At 38.4% G+C, this 23598-nt stretch overlaps 3 protein-coding genes across 7 annotated transcripts in view; 1 reads left to right on the top strand and 2 right to left on the bottom strand.

Annotated features, from left to right (window-relative positions):
* The window catches only part of CDC73 (cell division cycle 73), a 105259-nt gene extending 104791 nt beyond the window's left edge, over window positions 1–468 (bottom strand). The window contains exon 1 of the mRNA XM_086753273.1: window positions 300–468. Coding sequence (XP_086609399.1) covers window positions 300–430 — 131 coding nt within the window. The 5' untranslated portion in view covers window positions 431–468. The remainder of the gene's footprint in view (window positions 1–299) is intronic.
* Window positions 469–1978: 1510 nt separating this feature from the next.
* GLRX2 (glutaredoxin 2) lies at window positions 1979–6147 on the top strand. Its single transcript, XM_086753964.1, has 4 exons — window positions 1979–2014; window positions 2199–2268; window positions 3723–3899; window positions 4441–6147. The coding sequence occupies exons 1-4, from the start codon at window positions 1980–1982 to the stop codon at window positions 4558–4560; spliced, it is 402 nt and encodes a 133-aa protein (XP_086610090.1). The 5' UTR covers window position 1979; the 3' UTR covers window positions 4561–6147.
* RO60 (Ro60, Y RNA binding protein) lies at window positions 5436–23598 on the bottom strand. Of its 5 annotated transcripts, none has more exons than XM_086753959.1 (9): window positions 23547–23598; window positions 18092–18691; window positions 17379–17599; window positions 16963–17109; window positions 15584–15721; window positions 15137–15253; window positions 14308–14421; window positions 13680–13826; window positions 5436–12357 (listed from the first exon to the last, which is right to left on the bottom strand). In XM_086753959.1, exons 2-9 carry the CDS (start codon window positions 18669–18671, stop codon window positions 12205–12207), a joined length of 1617 nt encoding a protein of 538 aa, XP_086610085.1. In that variant the 5' UTR covers window positions 18672–18691; window positions 23547–23598; the 3' UTR covers window positions 5436–12204. The 5 variants fall into 5 exon arrangements, with proteins under 5 accessions (XP_086610085.1, XP_086610082.1, XP_086610084.1 ...); XM_086753956.1 differs by lacking the exon at window positions 23547–23598 and adding an exon at window positions 23014–23225 and having other exon boundaries at window positions 18092–18694; XM_086753958.1 differs by lacking the exon at window positions 23547–23598 and adding an exon at window positions 23014–23225.

Raw genomic sequence — 23598 nt, 5'->3', positions numbered from 1 at the left:
CCGCCCGGGCTGGGGGCAGCGCAGGGCAGGGAGGCATCGCCCGCCCCGCCGCTCGGCCGGCCCCTCCAGCGGGACGCGGCGGGCGGGCAGGCGGCAGCCGGCCGCGCCCCGGCGGAGAGGAGGCGCACGGCCCCGGGGCGCTGCGAGGGGCCCTCCCTGCAACGCAGCGGGAGGCGAGGGGCGGCAGGACCGACAGACCCCCCGCTCCCTTCCCGCTCCCAGGCAACTTCAGGGCAACTTCGCCCCCCGCCCGTCCCTTCCCCGGGCGAGCGGCTGCCCGCCCCGGCCCCGCCGCTCACCCCCAGATGACATAGTTGGTCTTGACATTCTTGGGCCAGGAGAACTCGCCGAAGATCACCTCGTCGCCCTTAACCACGATCTCCTTCTTCTGCGTGTTGTACTGCCGCAGCACGCTCAGCACGTCCGCCATCTTCGCTCCAGAGCCGCCGGCCGCCGCCGCTCCGCCGCGGCCCAGCCCCTCTACCAGCCGCGCTAGGACCCCGCCGCCAGGCCGCGGGCTGCCCGCCGCGAACGCCTGAGCGACGGCAGCCGTATAGCCGCCACCTCCAGGGGGCGCGCCGAGCCCGTTGCCATGGAGAGACGCGGTGGTCGCGCCCTCGGGGGTGGGGCGTAACGAGGCCCCGCCCCCTGCGCCCCTCCTGGCGGGCGGGGGAGCGCCTGGCGTCCCGTTCCAGCCAGGCGGCCGGGGCTGCGGGGTGGGAGAGACGCCCCCCAAAAAATGGTATCGAAAGAGTCCAATACACACATATACTGCAACACCTAGTAACGCAATGAATTATACCAATTACTTTCAATATTTATTTTTCAAGCAGCACAGAGTAACAGTTACGTGCTTAGGAGACAAAATCGTGTAGAGTGCAATTTCTTGGACCGGATTTGGAACGATTACCAGAGCTACAGCTCACGAAAAATTGGAACGGAACTTAAAATCCTTCCAGTGGGCCAAGTCCTGTTTCTGCGTCCCACCCAAAAATCCCACTGCACCACCTAAACCAGCGTTACCGCTCAAGAGACGCAGCCCGTACCTCTGCTAGACCTCATGCGCTACTTCCTTCAGCAAGACACGAAGTCATTGCGTGGCAATGACACAAAACAGCCGTCCGTTCCGGTTACGCCACAGTCTGTTGATCGGTAGGCAGCGAATGATCTGGTACGTAACCAGCTGCCACACAGGGCCACAAATAAATTTTTTTTTGTGTTTCAATAAAATATTGTAGTTCTGGTTTACATTTTCATTTAAGGATGCTTTCATTAGAACTTTTAAACAGGAGCTTGCACAAGAGTTCCCACAGTTTGCTTTGGGGATCACAATGAGATTATTAACCATTACTTTAATCACTAAATCCAGGTTTTATAAGAGATGTCAGAAAAACTACTTTCACCTGCCACTAGATACCCGCGAGTTTATCGATTTTATCACAGCTTGGCCTAGAGAATCACTACCTGAAACGAGAGAGCACGTCACCATTTAGTAAAATGAAAGTACATCACGCGAGTGCAACGCGCCAACGGCATTTCACGGCTGGCTTAACAGAGCTGCGGTCTAACAGGTTACGCCCGTGTTTTATTGAAATCAAAATTAAGTTGCAATCCAAGATTTGATAACTTTACATTATGAAGCAAGAGAATGTTGCTGAACAGCTCTTACCAGAGTCTGAGGAAAGAGAAAAAAAAAAAAAAAGCACACCCCATACAAAGTAAAACCTCCAAATTTATTCATTCCTTAGGATCAGAAAATGCATTTTCTAGGAGTCATTAAAAATATCCCACGTATTACAGGAGTACTCAGCCCCTCGCCCCGCAGCCCCACGCACGGCCGCCTGCACCCCCGTGAACGCGCGCCCGGACACCGGCAGCGCGGCGGGCAGCCCCGCGCTGCCCTGAGGGGCGAGGCCTGACAGACGCGGCGGACCGCCGTGAGGACTGTGGAGAAGCCCCGCCCCTTCCGCTCGGCGGCCATGACCCTGCAGAGGGCGCTGCGTCTGGCGGCGCGGTGGGTGCGGGGTCGGGACCCCGGGTTTGGGGCCTTTTGAACGCCCGTCCTCCGGGGAGCGGAACTGGGGGGGGGGGAGAGCAGAGCCGTTAAACAAGACGGTACGAAGCCAGCCTTTAGCTTGTGAACTGTAGAATGCATCGTTGTCGGAAAGCTCGAATACCTGACCTGGATTTCTCTTTAGTTTTAGGATGGGGAATAGTGCGCCTGCTTCTGTCGGGCTGTCTAACGATGCTGCTGTGAACCAAGTACAGGTAACGTTATTTATGTGCTTCTTACTTATTTTCAACATATCTAAAAGCCGTACTTAAAGGCTCTTCTGATTTAATCAAAGAAATGCTGTAAATAGTTCTGCATGTTGAACCGGAGTCTTACGTTTGTTAATACAGACGCTGTTGTATCTACAGCCCTGGAACCTGATCTTCCTGGGCTGTGTTCATTCTGTGGTTTTTGTTTTTTTTTTTTCAGACTTCTACTGAAATTCAGTACTGCTGTCAATATCAGGGGTTAAACCTTGTAAAATTACTGATACCAACTTAAGTATTTAAAGAGTAAATTGGTTTTAGGTAAATTTAATAAATTACTAAATGAGAGCCTGAAATCACCTTTAATTTACAGTAAAAAGGCGTGTTTCTTTCTCTCACTCAGAACCCTTTCTGTCACTCTACCACCGGCACGTCCTGTTTGCCTCACAGGCAGGGAGAGCTGTACCAAATAACTCGAGGAGACACAGCTTGTTTGTCAGAGTGCAGGAGGTCTGTGACTGCAGAGCAAAAGCAGGTTCAGGGTTGGCACCGCTTCATGGCGGGTGTGCCACAACCATTCTGCTCAGTTTTGGAGTCAAATGCAGGTCATAGACACCTTCATAGGTGCCAGCAGTGCTTCTGGTAGAGATCACTAGTGCCAGCTCTCCTCTGTTTCTCTGTTCCCATGAGAAGAAAAATCACAGCCTTCCTGAAAAGTTAGATACTGCTAATTTTTAAGTGATTCCAAGTATTCTACTCACAGGACAGGGCATGCCTTTTACTGAAGTTTCAGTGGAGCCGGAGGAGTCACTTTATCTTCCATGTAGTTCTGCAAACTGCTGAAGTTGCACTTCACTGCCTACTGCACTTTTGCGCAGATGCTCTTTGGGATCTTGTCAAGTGTAACTGCACTTTTTGAGGTCGAGAGTCTGACTTTCTTGGTAGTCAGGTGGGAAGCCATTTTTATTCTGATGTGGAAGTACGAGATGCTTCCCCAAAGGAGGTTCTAGGCCACCTTGTCTTCAGAACAAATGTGGGGTTGGTATGTTTTGCACCCACCATACAGGTAGTATCTTCTTGACAGAAGCCTCAAGCCTGCTCCTTGTTTTTAAGAAAAGTAGTTCATTCCTCACCTTAAGATTCTTGTGGTTCTAGATTATAAGTAGCGAAAATGTAGAAGCTAAATTAGCTTTTCATTTTACCTTAAAAAAAACTTGAGAATAAAGTACAGTGTTTTGGAAGAGTCTTCAGAAGTAGCCAGCCATTGCTGTAGCATGGTTGCGAACTTGTCTGCGTTAAAAATACCACAGAGAGAGGTATTACAGAGAGTAATTTTCCTGTATTTGTTACCATAATGGCAGATTTCTCACTTTTGTACTTGTTTTCATGACTGTTCTCTACTCTTAATAGATATTGATTTAAAAACAAAGAACGCTGATTTGACCATTCTTTTGAATATACAGGAAATTATTTCAGACAACTGTGTGGTGATTTTCTCTAAAACAACATGCATCTACTGCAAAATGGCAAAAAAAATTTTTGAGGGTATGAATGTAAAGTATACAGCTGTAGAACTGGACATGAATGCAAATGGAAGTCAGTTTCAAGACATTCTTGAACAGATGACTGGTGGCAGAACAGTAAGTATATTTTCTCACATGTAACAAGCACAGTAAGAACTTGTACTACACACATTCCTCATGGCTTATGACCATATCGTTTTTTTTGTTGGGTTTTTTTGAGACAAATAAACTTGGGACATAAGCTCCTAAATTAAAGACAAGGAACTGCAGAAGGGCTGTATACTGTCTCTTCCACTTGAGACCCTCTGGCTATCCCTCTGGGGAGACCTTTTCCATACTGCCACTAAGATAATTAGTATCAAAGTCAGTTTTCATTTCTGTAGGTATATTTAATCCATTGTGTTTTACACTTACCTTGTAATTTCTTATTTTTACATAGCCTTCTATACAGTGACTTTGTCCCACCTTTGAGGGGAACACAAACAAAGTTTCCCATCTCTGTAAATATTATGGAAACATATGAGTTGTACAGTAATATTAAGCATGCATATGTAAGAACATAACTGTTGTCTGTATACTAGCGTCCACGTGGGCTTGCTTAGATTTTTATCTTTTTTTTTCCAAGAAGTAACTAATGCAATTTTCGTTTTCTTGAAAGGTCCCAAGAGTGTTTGTCAATGGGACTTTTGTTGGAGGTGCTACAGATACTCAAAGGCTTCATGAGGAAGGCAAACTTCTTCCATTAGTCCATCAATGTCAAGTGCAAAGAAAATCCTGAACAGCCATCTAGCTTAGCTTAATCTTCCTTTGTATCAACAGAATTTCAGACAGGTTAGAAGATGACAAAGATGGACTGCATCAGCTGGACTCAACAACTTCAAGGCATAGATTTCTGAATCATAGATCATTCTCTGACACACACCTTATGGACTTAGAAAATTACTTGGTGTCCATGCCTCAGCTTTACCACATCCAAAATGGTGATAAAATGCATGATGTAAATCTTGGGGCTCTAACTGTGAGATAGTGATGTCACTTTATTGCTATTACATCCTGATACTGTGCTTCGCAGAAGTATAGACTGTACAAGAATAATCCTGTGGGGTTTTTTTTTGTGTGTGTTTGGGGTTTTTTTTGGTTTTTTTTTTTTTTCTTTCTGCAAATTAGTTTGCTTTCTAGCTTTTTTTACAATAGTTACAATAGAATCACAGAACAGTTTGGGTTGGAAGGGAGTTTTAAAGGCCATCTAGTCCAAACCCCCTGCAAGGAGGAGGGACATCAAATGGTCAGTTTAATGGTTCCTTTAAATTTAATTCTTCTCTGAATGTCAAATTGTAATAGTGAAGAAAGTACGAGGCAAAACAAGTTTGTAGTAATAGTGCGGTGTGCATGTCTGCCTCTTACATTTCAGTGTCTGATCACCTAGCTACCCAATTGATTTCCAGTTGCTACAGAAAAGGGAATAAAGATTCTTGCAGCTTGTGAGGGATAGGTAATTGCTTTCATCTTTACTCTGCACTATGAGGTATCAGTCTGTATGTTGTCATTCAGGTATATGCTTCCAGAGGAGCCAAACAGCTCACTGTCACTAAACTGTGCAGCTACAAACTACGTGATGATCACTCCAATACTAGTATGAAACTTAAGACCAAGTAAATGCGTCTAATATGCATAGAGTTTATTTAGTACTTAAATTCTACAGTCAGAATGCAGTTTACTAGCAATTTTAACTTGCGGTTAAATGTCTAAAATTCAATCGTTTCAGTACAATGTACATCCAAAGCCAAACCAGGCAATGTCAAGACTCTTGGTTATTTCAACAAAGTTCATATGCAAGTAGAAAATTATATCCCATTCTTCAGTAAAAGGCATCGTTACACTACCAAAGGTGCACAGTTTAGAATAAAAACTTTAGTCAATGAACTTTTACTCTGTTCCTGTGAATAAGACTCCTGTTATTTCCTTTGCTCTCAGCACTGTGTTCAGCTAAACTACTTTTTTCTCCTGAAGGGAAAAAAGCATCCCATACATCTTCAACTCCAGATAACTAGGACTGTAAGAGTATCATTTAAATTTGACAGCTTCATTTTTGTGATGAAGGTTTGAAATAAGTTTAAGCCACATCATTTGTAGAAAGTCTTTAGTATACAGTTGCCTGCACTGTGCATCTTTAATGTGTAATGAGCTAATTAAACACACTGACCTCGTTATGTTTTTATTATTGCAGTTTACTGTATTTCGCTAGTTTCAACACTGCCTCTATTAAAATTTTGTTTACAGGGACACACTTATCAAGGTAAACACACACACAAATGTGCATCTCTCCCTAAAATGATACTTAATAAAGCAGTTTACTTTGCACATACAGTGGTAACCAAGTATTCTTTTTCTCTGTGTAGAATTCTTAGGCCAATTATGTTTTCTCAGAAGATTTAACAATAATTTCACACCTGAAAGCTGGTAAATCCATCATGTAAAAATAATAATAATAGCATGCAAAGGAATGTTTCAAGGACCTTTTCATTTTGATCCCTGTTTAAAAAATAGTCCCAAAACAGTATTCTAAAATAACCCTTTGAGTTCTAAGTTTCAGAAATCGCAGGGCATTGTCACTTAAGGCAATATTCTATTCCAGTTTTTGAGAAGACATGCTGTATGCCTGCAGATTAAAGTGAGTGCCCATTTATTAAAGAAGATATGTCTTAAGGCACTCAAAGGGTTAATTATGTTAATTTTAACCATATTAAGGCTCCCTATCCAAACAGTTTCTCCTTAATTTTGTATAATTTCATAGAAAGTAGCAGCAAGACAGTGCCTTAGTTATTGGATGGCACAAAGCCATGTTACATTTAAGTTATTTAAACACAGTAAGTGGTTAAAGTGTGGTTCTACTCTAGGAAAAAAAAAAAGATAGGGACTCAAAAATAGTCATTAAAAATTTCCATATTTTTTTTGCTTAGCATTGTCTCCAGGACAAAGCTGTTTATCTTAAAATAACACTTGTCCTGGCATTTGAATGTTTAAAATTATCCGCTAAAAGATTCTGTACCTACACTTAAGACATACCTGTTCATTCAGCTTAAATACGATGCTCCTAGGAAGCATGAGAAGCTGGAAACAAACATCGAGTTATTTAACTGAGCAGAGCTGTGAATGCGCCCATCTGTTGCTTGTTTATACAAAATTATTTTTCAAGAGTAGAACTGCACTTTTAGAGGAGAATGTAATAGAAAAGACATTTTAATTGTAACTAGTTGTGCTTAACTCTAAGAAGCTGGTAACATTAGGAAAACAGCTACTTTATTCATTTTGTTAATGAAGCATTTGTAAAAAAGTTCTCAACATACCAAATATATATGCAAACATATATATATTTAAACTTAAATTCAGAATGCAGAAATACCTAAAGAAACCACACTTTACAGTATCAAAATTATAACTCCAAATGTAAGCACATATTTAAAGACACCTTCTGCTGAAATTAGCTAATACTAAATCTCAGCTTTCAGAGCAGCACATACATATTACACTGTGCTAGTGTTTTTACCTTTCGCCCTGTAACTCTTACTCAGCAATGCTGTATCATGGTAAGATGAAATCTCTACCATTTCAGCAATAAAGTCATTAAAACAGCTTGCTTACAGCCTATTTGTCAACTGTGAACCACTGCAAATAGCCAAATAAACCTATAGACTGATGAAAAGTGTAAAAAAAAAAATATTAAAAGCGCAAGAAAGACAAATGATTCTTTGCTTAGGTTTACTTCTACATCCTATTCTTTGAAGATTTTCTCTAATCAATACTGCACAGAAGCTGCCCATTTATCCAGAATATTAATTTAAATTCTGCATTTAACAGCAGCTTGATAATATTTAACAGAATGGAAAGCTTCAACTCACTGAACTAATTCTAGGAAAAAAAGCTTTAAATTTGAAAAGTCAATTTTAAGCTGTTACTTTATAAAACTAAAGCCGTTCAACAGGCAGATGTTGGATTTTTGTAAACAAAGTATAGCTTTGACAATAATGTTTACACAGAGTTTTACCAAAAATCTGATAGATACAGCAAATTAAGAGATTTATATAACCAAAGGAAAGAAAAAAATTATCAAGATTTTTTTTTTTTAATTAATACTATTACATCAATTTTGGTATAAGTTATTTAGCTAAGCTAGCATGCTCAATGACAGCAAGAAGGCAGAACAACAACAGAGGCAAAAAAAAGAAGAATGGACTAGAGCTTGTACGTGAAAAGAGATTCAAGTATAGGCCTGAGGTCACAAGGAGATGGGAAATGAGAAAAAAAAAGCCAACAAAACAGAGAAAAGGAAGGGCAAAGCAAAATGGTAACACAAGAAATACAATAAATGGAACCAATACTAATGCTTCTGGTATGGTGGCTATGAGTTAGGTATGTGATTAAGCAGCACAGCATTTTGCAATCAAGAAAAATACTTTCCTAGTGTTGTTACAGACAGAGCCATTATTAAAATACATTTCCAAAACTGCTGGTGTATTTTTAGGCCAATAATATAGACTTCGTTGGTAGCCTCGTAAAGCCGTATCCATTTATGGGCCCCAATTAAACAACAAAAATGAAAAAGAATAACTCAATCATAATGGTTTACATACAACAAACAGATTTAACAGTGGGTTTTGAGCAAAAAGGTATTTTAGTGCCAGTTATTAGTGGCCCTCACATCGTGGGCACTTAGACTGGCCCTGCTGACTTCAGATCTACACCTAATTTTAGACTTCTATTTTTTAAACATACAGGATTGTAAGTAAAGACCCCATATTTTCCAGTAATCTAATTCTACAAACATCCCAAACTCTCCTTCTCCTTGCTACATATCTAAAATTCTTGACCAGAAATTGTATTTTTTGGCAAAATGATTACTGTTTTTACTCAATTTATTACACAATGCTGATGTATGCATTGCATGATTTTTAAGAAATCTTGAGTGCCTTCTGCCCCCTCCACGTTCTTCATTGTATCCCCTCCATGAAAAAACCTAATCTTTGATGTTCGCTCATTACAATCCTTCATTACAGAAGAATGTCCTATCTCTGCTGTGCTTCCAACCATTACATCCTTTTCTTCTTTCTTAAAGTGCCTGAACTTTAGACTCATAGTCTAATACTGAAGAATTTTTAAGGGAGTCACAGTGAAATGTCAGTCAGACTGAAAGCCTGTTAACTCTGTTAGATGTCAGGAAACCTGGATTCACCCAGTCTACATCTGCACTCTGCATTTAGACTTTTTTTTTTTTAATTAATGCTTTGAACTTGTCCCTAGTCAATTTTTATTGGTAAACTGCAGTGCACAACTATAGCCCCATTTTGTTATAGTCAATGTGTTCCTCCAATGTAAACAACACTATCAACTTTTTTTTTTATATACTATTACAGTAATTATTGCCTTGTTACGTGTTCAGAAATTCCATTTTGGAAATTATCAGTTTAATAACTAAAATCAGGATAACTTTATATTATGGCAAATGAGTCACGTTGTCTCCTAAAATTCAGTATATGGGCAGATAAAAAAAAGATCCAATCTATGGAATAGGAACATACAGCACCATTCTTCTATGCCCCTTACTCTAAGACAGTAACAAAACCAGACAGAAAACAGCAGGAACAGAGGTCAACACACTATAAAGTTTCAGCTCTCAGCATTTACTTCAGTTTTCCCTCTGTGAAAATCTTAAAGGAGGAGTAGATGACAACATGATCTCATTGGTGCTAGTTTTACATCAGATAATCAAACTACTTGGAATATTCTATTTCTAACAACATTTTTTAGTACAGACATACGGTAAACATTTAGGAGCACATTGTGTACTCCAGCATGGATCACTATCCTTAACATTGTGCATAGCTATCCAGTGTCAATAGATACAGGGAGCTACATTTTCTATGAGTTCTACTGAAAAGCTCACCTTCACTCGCACTCTAGGTCGAGGAACTGTATTTTAAACTGGACTGCTTTCAAAGCTGCAACACTACTGTAACTGTTCATTCAATCTGTTAGTAACTAGTCTAACCTTTTACTTGCAGTAAATGTATGCATCTAACTGCACAAAGTTACTTGAAGTACCTGTTTCAGTTTTCATTTTTTATTTAGTTCACAATATTTCCTATTACTTCACAAATACTACCTTCAAATAAGAAAAAGTACTTGGAAAAGATACTTATCTATCAGTTATCGTCACCATCTCTAGCTTAGAAGGAAACACCTAATCAGATGTTTGACTATTCTGTAATTTAAAACACATTACTACCAAAACCAACCCCAAAACATCAATGTATTTACTTGAAATAATTATTAACATACATGAGCAAAGTTTAGTCCCCATATTCATGGTATTTATTCAGAGAGGAGACTAAAAGTGGTAACAAAATTTTCATAAGAAATGGCTAATTTTCAAACTCAAAGTGCTATGTCTTGGCTTTTTGTAGGAACATTTGTTTTTTCTAGATGTCACCTGACAAGCTGGTGGCAGTCCTGTATTCTTCAAGCATTCTATCGAGCAGTATCATAAGAGCAGTGATAATGCAGAAGTAACAACATTCGTGTCTACTGAAAGGTAACATTCCTACCATCAGTTCTTTAAGCCATGGTTTTAATGTCAGAAAAGGCTTCCCTCACTGTTTTGCTTTATTTGTTAAGGTAGAGTATAAGTATGCAGCAGAGTAACTTCAGTAACATGTTACCTCACATTTTAGCACCAAAAGATACATCCATCCTACAGAATGCAAGTTTTAGATTTATAATCAATATGTACGAGGCATAATGAAAAGAGTTACAAGTATCAAAAGTATAATATGAACTTGAATTTTACATTTAAAAGCTTGGGTTTTAGGCAGAAAAATATGGTATTACACATCATTTACCACACATTGGGTTATTCTTATAAATCATAATTATTTTCAAATTAACATCAAATTCACTGTTTAAAACAGCCAGAATTAGCATAAAAGAGGCCGACATACATATGTCTTAGGGGAAGTTGTAAAAGCATCACTAAAAAACCTCTCTCATCTTCTAAGATTGTGATCTACTTAAGAGATCTTTGAAATTCCCCCCATACACATATATATATAAAAACACACACACACAGAATTAAATACATACACACATGGATTGCTATCAATTCCTGTTCCAAAGTGATAAGATATTCACTAGCTTTCTCCTTATTTACTCACACTCTTACTATCAGACTAAGAAAAGAAAAATTAAAAAATAAAAATCCAGTTTCAATCACTTCCTAAACAGGATTTTGAGAACATGAAGGAGGCAACTGTATATTTCAAAAAGTTTTTAAGAATTGGTCACTATAAACTGGAGGTAGTTTTGAAAAATGTTAGCTTGAATTAATTTAAGAAATTAAAAGTAACATTAATCTATAAAAAAGACTTTAAAAAATTAAATATTCTTTTGTTAGGAAGATTGTTTCTGTATCATAGAGCGCGTTACTTTGAAGAAAATGTAGCTATTTGTTTCTGGTTGTTACCATTCAGCTTTCAAGAGCAGGCCAAGACACATGCACTTGTTGATCTTCCTAACTGAAAGTGTGCTGATGCTTCCTGAAGTTATAACATGGACTGAATGTGGCTTCCTAGCCATTTTCAAGATCTTTTCCTACTAAAAACTGTTTTTAGAACTTCCTGTAAAGCATATTCATTCTAAAATAGTGCTGCTGAGACTGCATTGTACAGAAACTGCCCCTCAATTTATCTAAAGAGAATTACATTTTACTCCTGGAAACCCAGATGATAATCTAGATAGAAAAAGATAAGCATGAGCTCTTCCACTTTCAGTTTTATCAGTATAAAATTTCACTAGGTAACTTTTATACTGCATCACAGTCACATGGTCTCACATGTGCCACAAAACACTTCATTTGTAGATTTGAAGTGTAACAATGGAAACTGTTGAACCTTAGTAATTTCTTTAAAATACAAAGATTTAAAGAAGTCCAAAGAAAAATCCCTCTCAACAAAGCTGCTGTTAAGTTGACATTATTAAAAATACTAAACCCACCTTTTATTCCCTGCCCCATCCTAAGAGTAACTCATCAATTTATTCTCGCAAACAAGCATTCCACAGCAACGGGGAGGGGGGAAATAATTAAAAATCTCTCAGTATTTATAATCTATTAGAAATGATATTAAATTATGTACTGTGTAACCCCATAGCTACTTTTAGCAAACTTCCCATTGTTATTTTGTGTGCAACAGGAAAAAAAGAGAAGAGAGATTTCTCATCTGCTTTTCTTGTTTTCCCTTCACAAAAAAAGGTAACATTGTGATAAGTATATAATGTGCCATATTCTAATAAAGTATATTTGGCTGGGAGTTCCCAGGGTGAAGTCTGTTGCCAGCAATGGACCCACTGGGAAGAGCAGACGCCTAGAAAATTAAATCAAATCCAAAGCGAAGTTTCGAATAACATCCAAAGCTCCTGTATCAAAGCCGCATATATCCAACATGCCTTTGTCATCTGGATCTGCGATCGTAAAACCATTTGAGGTCATTCCACAAACAATCAACTTAGCAGGAATACCCAGTTTCTAGAGGAAGGGAAAAAAAAAACCAAACAAACAAACAAAAAAAAATCAGAACACAGACATACATTAACTTAAACGTGCCAGAGGGCCAAATCTTGCTATCTTGCTTGCATAAACCACTGTCTGAAGAGGGATACTGATAGAAACTAGATATGCCATAATCAGAATTGCAGACTGCCTGTTAACATTGTACTTCACCTGCAGTAGACATATTTACATAAATTGAAATAATTACAATGAGGTATATTAGCACAACTTTCCTGCAATACTAAGATTCGTAGATTATTATTAAAATGTAAACATTGTATATGTTATTCTACAGTTCATTCTGAGAGAAAACTTTCAATAATAATTACCAAATCATCTAATAGGAGTCAAAGAGTGTGTTTTCATCTAAGGCAAGGATTTCCAAAAGTTGGCTGAACACATACAACAGTTGTGGGCTGGACAATTCTGCTAAATGAGATGAATTTGCAGGTTAGTAACCTGGAAGGTAAAGCAACGCAAGTGCCATGAAGGCCAGAGTACAGGAATTCTTTTTTTAAAGCACAAATTTAGGAATGAGAACTAACTTCTACTAAGAAAACTAAAACACAATGGCCAAGTTAATGCCAATATTTTTGGCATTAATTTCAACTGAGAGGACAGCATATGAAGACTGAAGTCCATAGACACATGCTTGCCAAAAATTATTTTTCATAGTTTAAAAAAATAGTTCGCTTAAAGCATAAAAAGACTGTTCGCTGACTAAGAGTTTCTAATAGCAATGTGCTTGGAGAAGGTGTTTTTCTTTGTTTCATTTCAAAATTACGAAGCTGCACAGCTTAAGAGTAGCCCCTTTAAAACATAATGAGCTTTCTTCATAAGATAATATCACCTCATCCTATTGACAGCTTCCCTACAAACTTATCTTCATTACTTCATTTAAACTTTGCAGTATCTAATGCAGACAAAGTTAAATTTAATTCTGTGAGCTGAATTTCATTCTGTAAAAACTTCCTAAAAAATCTTAATCAATCAATTATATATAGAATGCAGAAATTCATATATTCTCTGAATACAAAAAAAAAAATTCATTGATATTGCAGAACACCAAGCAGTGCAGGATAGTTACAAATCCTTTTAGCAATTCAGTGGTTTTCAATACGTGCAACTAGTGTAATATCTGCACTAATTCTGCCTAACTGCAGAATATATCAGTTTTTAACAATATAAACTATTTACTGAAAAAAAAAGCACAACTAGTTCAGTCTCTAAAACATTTTTAGAACCGGTATTTATTTTGTATGTATTAATCAATTATAACCAGTCAGAATCATATTTACCTCTCTGTACTCTCTAAGAGCTGTGGCAGGATGAGTATTTCCCGCAAAGGTCTCATTATCAGTAAATACAATGAAGACATCAGCAGCTGTCTGAGTTTTTTGAGCCCATATCATTGGAAGGGAACAATCAGTGGTACCCATTGGAATCTTAAAGGAAAAAAAAAAATAAAAATATATATACACACATGGAATATGTTAACATAGAAAAGAGTGAACCACGCAAAATTACTTTTTATGTAATTACTTTTTACTTTTTTTTATGTTTCATCTTTTAACACACACTGAGGCTTCTTCATTAAACAGTTCACTGATCCATTTCATTTCAGTTTTGTCCAGGATTTTTGTTCGTTTGTTTTTTAATATTCTTTTGAAATTAACCCATTGTGACCTAACACTGCCATTCTAAATTGCAATGTTTAATATCTGGCAGTTGAAATAATGACATTTGCTGGACTTCTGCTAAATAAAAGAGAGAAAAAAAATCCAGTGTTTTACTACACAGATACAGATGATACAATACTAGAACTGATGGCAAAGAAAATACTACGTAATTGCTGAGACTTCTCAACTCTGATGTTAGCAACAGTTATTTCCTAAATTATTTATTTATTTATTTATTTTTACATACTTCATACATTTTCACTAATACTTGAGGTAACGTCATATCAGCCGTCACTGGGCAAGGGACCATTTCATGTGAAAAGGCAACAACATGGGAATCCTTCTCAGTACGCGCTACAACCTGAGAAAGACAAAAATAATCTAGTTATATTATTCAGAACTGTTAATGTCTGAATCAAGGTATTCCCTACCAAACACACAACATGACATATCTTTTTGTATTTAAGTCAGCATGGTTCCTCATATGCAGTAACACTTCACTCGACACTTTCAATATTCTTTACTAATACTGCAAATAAACACTGCAAAAAGCAAGAGCTAAAGAACTGCTCTAATTACTGTAAGTAAAGATACCTCCATATTTCCTCTCTCCCCTCTGACATAAAACCCTAAACATTTTTAAACACAAAAGTTGAACTCCTCTATAATATAAATACACAAGAAGCTCTAGAACATCAAATTGAGGGGAAAGTGATTGTAATACAAAGGGCATATTGAGAACTCAAAAGCACACAAGAATTATCCCAAAACTTCTTAATCCAATCTGTGTTGTTTTATGAATGCTTCTGAAAGAAATGAAAATGTACTTTCAGCTATGTGAAAAAGCAGCTTTTACCACTTTGATTTATACTGGAAATCAACTTCTTCAATTTGATCTTTCTTAATTTGGTTGCCAGTACCCTTAAACGCCTGGTCTACTAGTGAGGCACAAGGTCACATCTTCTGTACCCAAAAAATACTATACATAAGTTTCCACCCAGCTTTAGAGCAACTTTGTATCAAAAGAGCAGCTCAAGCTGCAAATAGTTATAAACAAAAGAAGTTTAATGCCTCACCATACACATTGCTGCTGCAACTGTGCTAGCATTGAGCACGCTGCCCAAAACCTTTTGTGTCATTGATGCACTGACATCAACTGCAAGTAAGAAGCGTTTTCCTGTCGGTTCAATTGTCTAAAAGGAAAAAAGAAAAAAAAAAAAAAAAGAAGATAGGTACACATAACTAATATATTAATTTACTCTTCCTTCTTCTGCTTTCAACCTTAGAAGTGGGGCTTTTTTTTTATTCTTCCTATGGTAACATTAGGACAATAGTGTTGCCAAAAGCTGAATATGTCATGAAGTTTTGATTCTTTGTTTGATAAAATCCCAATTCCTAAGATTTTTGTTGTAAAGTTTCAGAATTGTTATCCACTCAACAAACTTTCCCGTATCATTTTATAAGTGTTCAGAAAAAAAAAGAGAACTCTTAAAAAGCTTAATAAATAAAAAAAACTATATTACCTTAAAAGTTTTGTAAAACGAGGCATCTAAAGCTTCTAAAATGTCCACATCAGGACGCCACCAAAGCTTCCCTCTGCTTCCATGTCCAGCTTTATAGGTTTCTAATGCAACCAAAATATGGAACGGATGTATTCTACCCTACAGGCAAAAGAAATGAATGGTAAGTTTTTGAAAATCTGAACTCCTTACCAAAAAACAAACCAACAAAAAAAAAAAAAAAACAAAACTAACTAAAACTAAAACTAAGATCCTACCAGAAAAACCTCTGGTTTAGTATATCGCTACTCTAAATTTGTTAAATTTTAAAAAGTTTATGCTGTTGTATGAACTGATACTTGGCAGTTACTGGTAATGGACCTCATTCCCTTCCCAGAATCCTCCAACGAATTCCAAATGTTATGCCACCACCAGAATTTTGGTGAAATTTCACAGCTCTATGACTGTTCAGTGCTATTTTCTAACACAAGCTTAGAGTAAGAGAAAGTCGCTGTCCTGCTGAGGGGAAATGAGTTGAGGTAGGAAAAGAACAAACTTAAAACTAGTTTTGTATCAGATACAGTAAAACCGGACAACGAAACTATTTTCAGAATACAGCACTCATTTTCCTCTCATTATAAGACAACAATCCAAACATTTTTATTTTTTTTTTGCTTTTCCGGCAAAATGGCTGCCACATGCTAAGTATTCTAAATCCATTGTTGCTTTACAGATTTATCATCATTTTGTTTTTTTTTTTTTTCTCAAGAGGCGTTGAGTCATCAATCACCATCAGCAGCAAACCTTAGCAAATCAGAATGCCTGTCCACTGTCTATCTTCCATCAAGGTATTGTGCCACCATCTTTGCTCTCCCTTCTCCAGTGCCTCAGTAACTATGTAAAATTAAATGGCTACACCAGAGAAAGGGAAACACAGTGGGATGGGATGAAAAAGGACCTACTGTTGTTATTCTCAATTCACCTATGGTCTTGAAGAAGTTAAGTGTCCTGATTTTAATCTTCCTAACTCACAAAACTATCAGAAAAAGCCACTTGTCTTCTCTATCTCCTATTAAATTCCTGAAAATTTTCTTCTCCCTTTGGGGAACCCTCTTTTTCCTCTTATCTTCTTCCCTCTTTGATGGGTAGTAAAGCAATCTGAAAGGAGAAATTCTTGTTCTACCACCTTCTTCCTCTCAGCTACTATACTGGTTTCTTTATTCAGCAAATACAAGTTTAAAAATAAAGGTGCAGGTATTCCACTGCAGTTTTTTAAAAGACTAAACTACACATTTCCTACAAAGAACATCCCTTTTATTTTGTATAAAGATTGTCTGAAGAAATACAGATTAGGAAGAGACTAAAAACTGCAAAGGCTGGCACTGGTTATGAAAAGTTCTTACCTTTTTTAGCAGTTTCTCATTTCTCAGTCTTTCACATACTATTGCCACTTCTGAACCTCGTGGTTCAAGGACTGAATTTGCTGTCAGCTTTCCTAAATTTCTCAACAATACAGAAATGGACATCTCCTTCAGCAATGCCTTCCAAACCTACGATCAAAGAAATGTAAGGGAAGACAAAAAAAAAAAAAAAAAAAAAAAAAGAGATTCCCAAACTACAAGAACCGACATCTGTACATTAAATCAGTGTATTTTTAAATAAATGTACAAGTTATATGAAGATCTTCATTATTTTAAATTAGCTACTCAGATAAATAACTTGAAAAACAGCATAAGGGCTATTTTTTAAAGAAATCTAGACTTAAGACTCTGAAAAGTGTTACTCTAAAGAGAATACAAAGCTAATGAAGTTTACCTACCTCTTTAGATTTCAGATGGTTTGTCAGGAGATGCTCTCTAACTAGACCATATTCCTCTATTAAATGAGTAACTTCCAATTCATCTTTTGTGCGTTTTACTTTCTCCACAGCCTCCAGATACTTTAAGAGTTTTTCAGTCTCAGCAGAAACTGCTTTGTCTTTATAAGCCTCTTGGACATCTTTCCACCCTTTGGTAATATATTTAGTGACTATAGCAATTCCTATTAAAAAAAAAAAATAATCCAAGTAGGATTACCATCTCTATACTGGCATTTATCATTCTACCAAGCAGGTTTCATTCTCAGACACGCCAACCAGCTATAAAAAAGGTCAACCACACACAACAGTAGTTTTAATTACTATATTATTCTCTTCAGAAGTAAGGATCCTAATGTATTTGAAACCAACAGATCTTCCCAAACAATGAAAAGATGTTGTTTCACCATTTGTAAGCAAATAGCAACAAATTGAGGGAATTGTATTATTTTATCTTCTCTTGACATAAGCAAAGAAAAAGAAGGAATAAACTGTTTACCTTGAAGATAAACAAATCAATTTCTGATATGACCACTCAGGTTTTTAAGGTGTAATTTACAGGATACCATCACTAGGAAATCATCAGTCTACAACAGTACTTGTGTTTCCAAAATAGTTCCACAGTAAATATAAAAGGTTCAAAACACAGTATTTTCAGGTAAATAAAAATGTATTACCTTCACTGGCAGGTTTTAGGTGGGACAACCTCAGAAGATCTTTATGAGACCAACCACTTCTTTGCTTATATTTTGTAACTGCTAAAGCAACAGCCATGCCATTCTTTCCATTGTACCAATCTGCAACAGCTTTCCTCAGTGCACGGCCCCACATGCCACATTTCATGCCCTCCTTCAGATCTTTTTTAAATTGGATGAAAGTAAAGAGATGGGTTGGTATGCAACACACCTCAGGAACAGCTTTAAATGCTGCTTGTTTCGTTTTTGCATCAGAACACTGCGAACAAATTGCAAGAGCAAAAAGGAGGGGCTCCTGTTTTGCTGCTCTGCCTTCTTGACTAAATGTCTTTATTTCTTCAACAACTTCACAACCTCTACCCTCTTCAATCAGTCTTATTAAAGCTTCTGCATTTCCAAAGCCCAGCTTCTGCTCCTTGATATAGTAAGTACCACCTTCTGAACCAAAACACAAGAAACGTTGCAGTCGATTCATATCGGTGACATGCCACACATAACCAGTTTCAGAGTTCGGCACCTGCTTTTCATTCAGGAGTTGTACTTGGTTTTCCTCGTCCTCCATTGTTTACACTTCCAAGAGGTCTGCTGAAAGAATAATAATGTTTATTAAGACCTACTGTGAAAACCTGATTACTCTAATCTTTCATCACTTCTTAGCAAAGTAAATATCCCTTACCTATACATTTGCCATTTTTCCTTCATAAATTTAGTAAGAGTACTCTTAAGTGTGCAATAATACATATCAGTTAGGAGAAAAGAAACAAAACAAAAAAAATCTCAGAGTCACCATGGCGACAAACTTATTTCCTTAAAACCAACTTATAAACTACTCAGCCCCAAGTGGCACACAGAAAACATGGCTGGTGTTACTCCCTTTTGCCACTAATACATTACACTGCTTTCTTAAGTAGGCTTTTGGATTGCATACTAAATTGCTCAAAACTCAAATCTTGCACTACTCTAGTTTGCTGAAGAACTGGTAATACCGACCAAGTGAAGAAACATGACGCAAAAATAAACAACTAAGATACTGAAAAACTGTCCAAAAGTCAGAAGACTTTCTGAGAGTTTAAATATGATGGATTTCATTGAGGCTTAGACAACAGCTTTTTAACAACTGACAATAGCTCAAGAAAAAAATTATCTTTATCAAAGACTCAAATAGGCTGCTGTTTCAAGTGAGATCCAAGAAAACACATAGACATAACAACAAATTCTGTACCGCTTGACATTTGAAGTTAAGAAGCAAAAAACAGCACAAAAATTCACAATTTTTCAGGTCTTTATACACTCTTGAGTTCAGCTGTAATATTTGTAGGCAACAGCACTGCTCTTACTTGGAGAGCATCTAGCATGGTAAAACTCAAGTAATAATATTTAAACTGAAATAAATGCAGGTGAAATTAAATCAGCAGGGTAAAGGAAAGAAAATTCATGATAATCACCACCTCCAAAACATAAATATGACAACAATAAATTCAGTTTTCTCCGTTCTCACCAAACAACAAAGATACTAAATAGTGCCAAGAAGTCCTACTAAAAAAAAAAGCACCAATAATCCAATCCATCAAACTGTATATAGGTCTTAAAATATGCACACACCACAGTCTGAGCACACACAAATAACATTTCAAAGAAATCCACTTAACAATCGTTAAGTATTGCTGATATCTGTTGACATGCTTGTTTTGGTTACTGAAGATAAAAGCCATTTCAGTTCATTTATCAGGATAAGCTAGCACAAATAAATGTCACTAATACAGATAGAGATTTTTTTCCCCAGTTTAGATAAGTAACACATTGATTTACAAACAACTTTGTTACTTTCTCTTTGACAGAGAATTTTGCTTTCTCTACAAGAGACTAGAAATGTACCCTTCCTCCATTCTTGCCTATCTGCAGTGATGTGCTGTCTGCATCCAGAATCAAACAATAAATAATCATCTGTGCTCCCATTATATTCTACGTGCTGCTAAAATGGTAAAAAATATAAGCCATATGCTGGTACCTGGTTTAAAAAAAAAGTATGTTTAATTTAAAAAAAATAACTAAAAAGTATCTTTCATTGTATTATTCAGAGCACCAGTGCTCAGTTACTTTTCTTGGTGCTTAGATATTCCAACCATGCTTCCTGCCAAACCAAGTGAAATACACACCTGAAGCATGCAAATACACCGAAAATAACAAGGGTGGTATTTGCAATGCACGAACACCATATCAGTATGTTTTGATGTCTTAATACATTTTATTTCAATATATTTCAAGTAGCTGGTTTCATATAACAATCGGTAATGTTTCAAAACAAACATTAAAAACTCAAACAAAAAAATCCTGAAATCAGTCACCGCCTGTTAGTTCATTTATCAGAAAAAAAAAAAAATGTATATGGAAAGATGCCTGAAAACACCATTATCCTGAAGCAAAAACAAGAATGAGAAGCATAAAAGATTATGCTTGAGTAACGAAATTTCACTTCATATATATGAAATCTTGAGAATACTTTCTTGTTGCTTCTTTCATACCCCTGCTATAACAAATATTACTACATTAAAATGAGGCTAATGGGATAACTCTTTTCACCTATGGATTACCAAGACTTAAACTCAAGTGGAAGGACCATGCCTTTAGTTAAACAAAACATGATCTCAGTCTGCTGATTATATCAAGAAATACCAGCACTACATTGAGTATTTTAGAGCTTTTTCCTACGTTTTTCTATTTGCACAGGTTCCATCTGATATGTCCATTTTATTTTAATTCTCACTTGGAAAGGCTCACTTTTCTTCCCATGCTTAGTTTTACAGTCACTAATGCAAATTAGCTATCACCATTGTTATCACCAGCCTGAGAACGGGAATAAAATCTAAATGAGATAATTGTAAGATTTCTAAAATTACAGATAATATTTATCTGGTTTGACATTTCAATTTTTTTAGAAAATACTGTCACACAAGATCAGTATTTCTATCAAAGGTAACAGGCTAAAAAGCCAATGGTTCACTCCTTCATTGTTACGTGTGAATATGCAGTGTCAAGTCAATTGTATTGTATAAAGAAGTTGAGCTAACCATCAGAGAAAAAAAATCCTCCTGCTGCACTTCTCTCTTCCATTTCATAGTGGAATGAACTACCTGCAGCACTTATCCCTTGAAAAATGCCTACGACAGGTCTTCCGAAACCTTTAATAAAGTTATTAACGCCTTCTGATAAGCAATTTAGGATACAAACCGGGCTAATCTCAAATGGCTTACTGCTGCCTCGGGGATTTAAAAAGAGCTTCAGATCAACGTAATCTTTTGGATCCTAATACAAATTGTAACTTCTTTAAAAATAAACTTCTATTTTAAAAATTACCCTTGAAATCTGCAATAGCTGACGCAAATCAGTAATTTCACTACTAAACAGCCACACCAGAAGTATCAAAGTTAAACTTCACCAGGATTTACTGGAAAAGCACTTATTCAGTGTTGAACTATTGAAATCATGACAGTCATGTCTAACCCCCGTTTTATATTTCAGCCTCACAAGTTCCCAAAACTATTCCCTCCCTTTAACCAGTCTCTCTCCTCTGCCCAGACCCCAAGCTTATTTCTCCTTTAACAGCTGTACAACACAGATCACTTTCACCCTTGCGGACGGATAAGCGCAAATACACACTTAAGGTATGCTCTACCATAAGCCTACTCTCCATCTGCCGAGCTGTGCCAGTGAACTTGAATTTCAAACACTCATCAAGGATTTACCAATGATATTCTGTCTCCATAAGCATTTCCAGTTTCTGAGCTACCTGAATGCAAACAGCAATATGAAAAGCCTCGAAAGTCACAGACCAGATACTTTATAATAAAAAATGCTGAACTAACATTCATGGTTGCTCACCATTATTAATGAAAGAGAAAAAAAAAACATTACGGGATTTTTACATATATATTCCAAACACCATAGAAATTGATCTATAAGTAAAATATGGCTTTGACTGGTCTGAAACAGCCTATGCAGCACTTATAGCTTGACTGGTAAGTCAGTATCTTTATGTTGTTACCATAACACAACTGAGTTTTGTAAGTTAACCTCTGTTATTTTTTATTACCTTTACAATTCACCTTTAGTTTTCCTAAGAAAATGTCTTACAGTACAAGTTTCAGGAGCATATGAAAAAAGTACAAAAAGCACAAAGCTTTCATTGAACTACAGTTGTACTGCTGTGAATGATGAAACAAACTGCACAGTGAAAACACACATTTTATGAAAATAATGCATTGACATTTTAAAAACACGTCAAATTGTCTCTAAATAATTCAAAACCATATCAGCTTTCTTCTATAAGAAACTGCAAACTCCCACTCTGCTCTCAAAATTTTGTACAACATTAAATAGAAGATTATAAAGAATGTCTTCTAATTCATTGAACAGAAAGAGGCTATAACCATCACACGGAGCTACGGTTGTAACACAAGACACCTGCACTACAGCAGAGCTCTGACAACGTAAGTCCCCATGCTTCCGAAAATGAGCACCTCTATCCAAACAGCAACGCTAGCGGAACATTTCCCAAATCACAAAAGGCACGATCACCAGTATGATGACAGGAGGGACTGGACTGTATTTGCTGAAAAGTCGACTGGCTTAAAAAATTTCTTGACTGGAGGGAAGAGGTTGCGTAGCTGACACAGAACAAAACTGTGAGGAAGAAGCATCTAAAGCCGATACGCAAAGACCTGCGAGTGCAGCCGCGAGCTTCCATAAAGACGATAAGGCCAAGGGACAAGCCCTTTAATCCCTCGCGGGGTGGAGGTGGCCATTTACAGAGAGGGCCTCTCCGGGCTCCCTCGGCACGCGCGCCAGCCCCGCACCCCCGGACACCCGGCCGGGGCCGGCCCGCTTCCCCGGGAGGCGCCACTTGCCTTGCGAGGCCGCGACCTGGGAGGGGCCGCGGGGCAGGGCCTGCCCGGGCCAGCGCGGCCTCCGACGTCGAGCGGTAGCACAGCCCCGGGGAGCTGCGGGGGACGCCGAGCAGATAGCGGAGAGGGCACCCGGGACGGCGGCAGTGGCGGAACCGGCTCCGGGCGCAGAGAGCAGACAGGGCCGCTCCCGCTCCGGCCGCCGAAGGCGCCGCGTCTCCCCCAGCCCAGCCCAGCCCCGCCCCACCACCGCCCTGACAGCATCCCCGGGACCCGGATGGGGCCGCGCCCACCGCCCCCCGCCGCCGCGCCCCAGTGCCCGGATGGAGCCACGCCGCCGGGCCGGAACCGCTTCCCCCAGCCGCCGCGCAGGGAAGGGAAGGGGGCGGGGGTCCCTCCGCTCGCCGTCACCGCCACGGGAGCGGAGCCGCAGGGCGAGGGCTTGGCCCCTCCACAGCCGGGGCAGCGCCACCGCCGGCAGCGAGCGGCTGCCCCGGATCCAGTCCCCGCCGCCACTTCCTGCTCCCCGGCCTCACCATAGAGATGACAGGCGCGGCGTGGGCCGCGGGGCCTGCCGGGAAGGGAGCG

This window comes from Chlamydotis macqueenii, chromosome 8, assembly GCF_036417535.1.
Source record: "Chlamydotis macqueenii isolate bChlMac1 chromosome 8, bChlMac1.mat, whole genome shotgun sequence".
Taxonomy (NCBI): domain Eukaryota; kingdom Metazoa; phylum Chordata; class Aves; order Otidiformes; family Otididae; genus Chlamydotis; species Chlamydotis macqueenii.
This window is presented reverse-complemented; position numbering and strand designations above follow the sequence as displayed.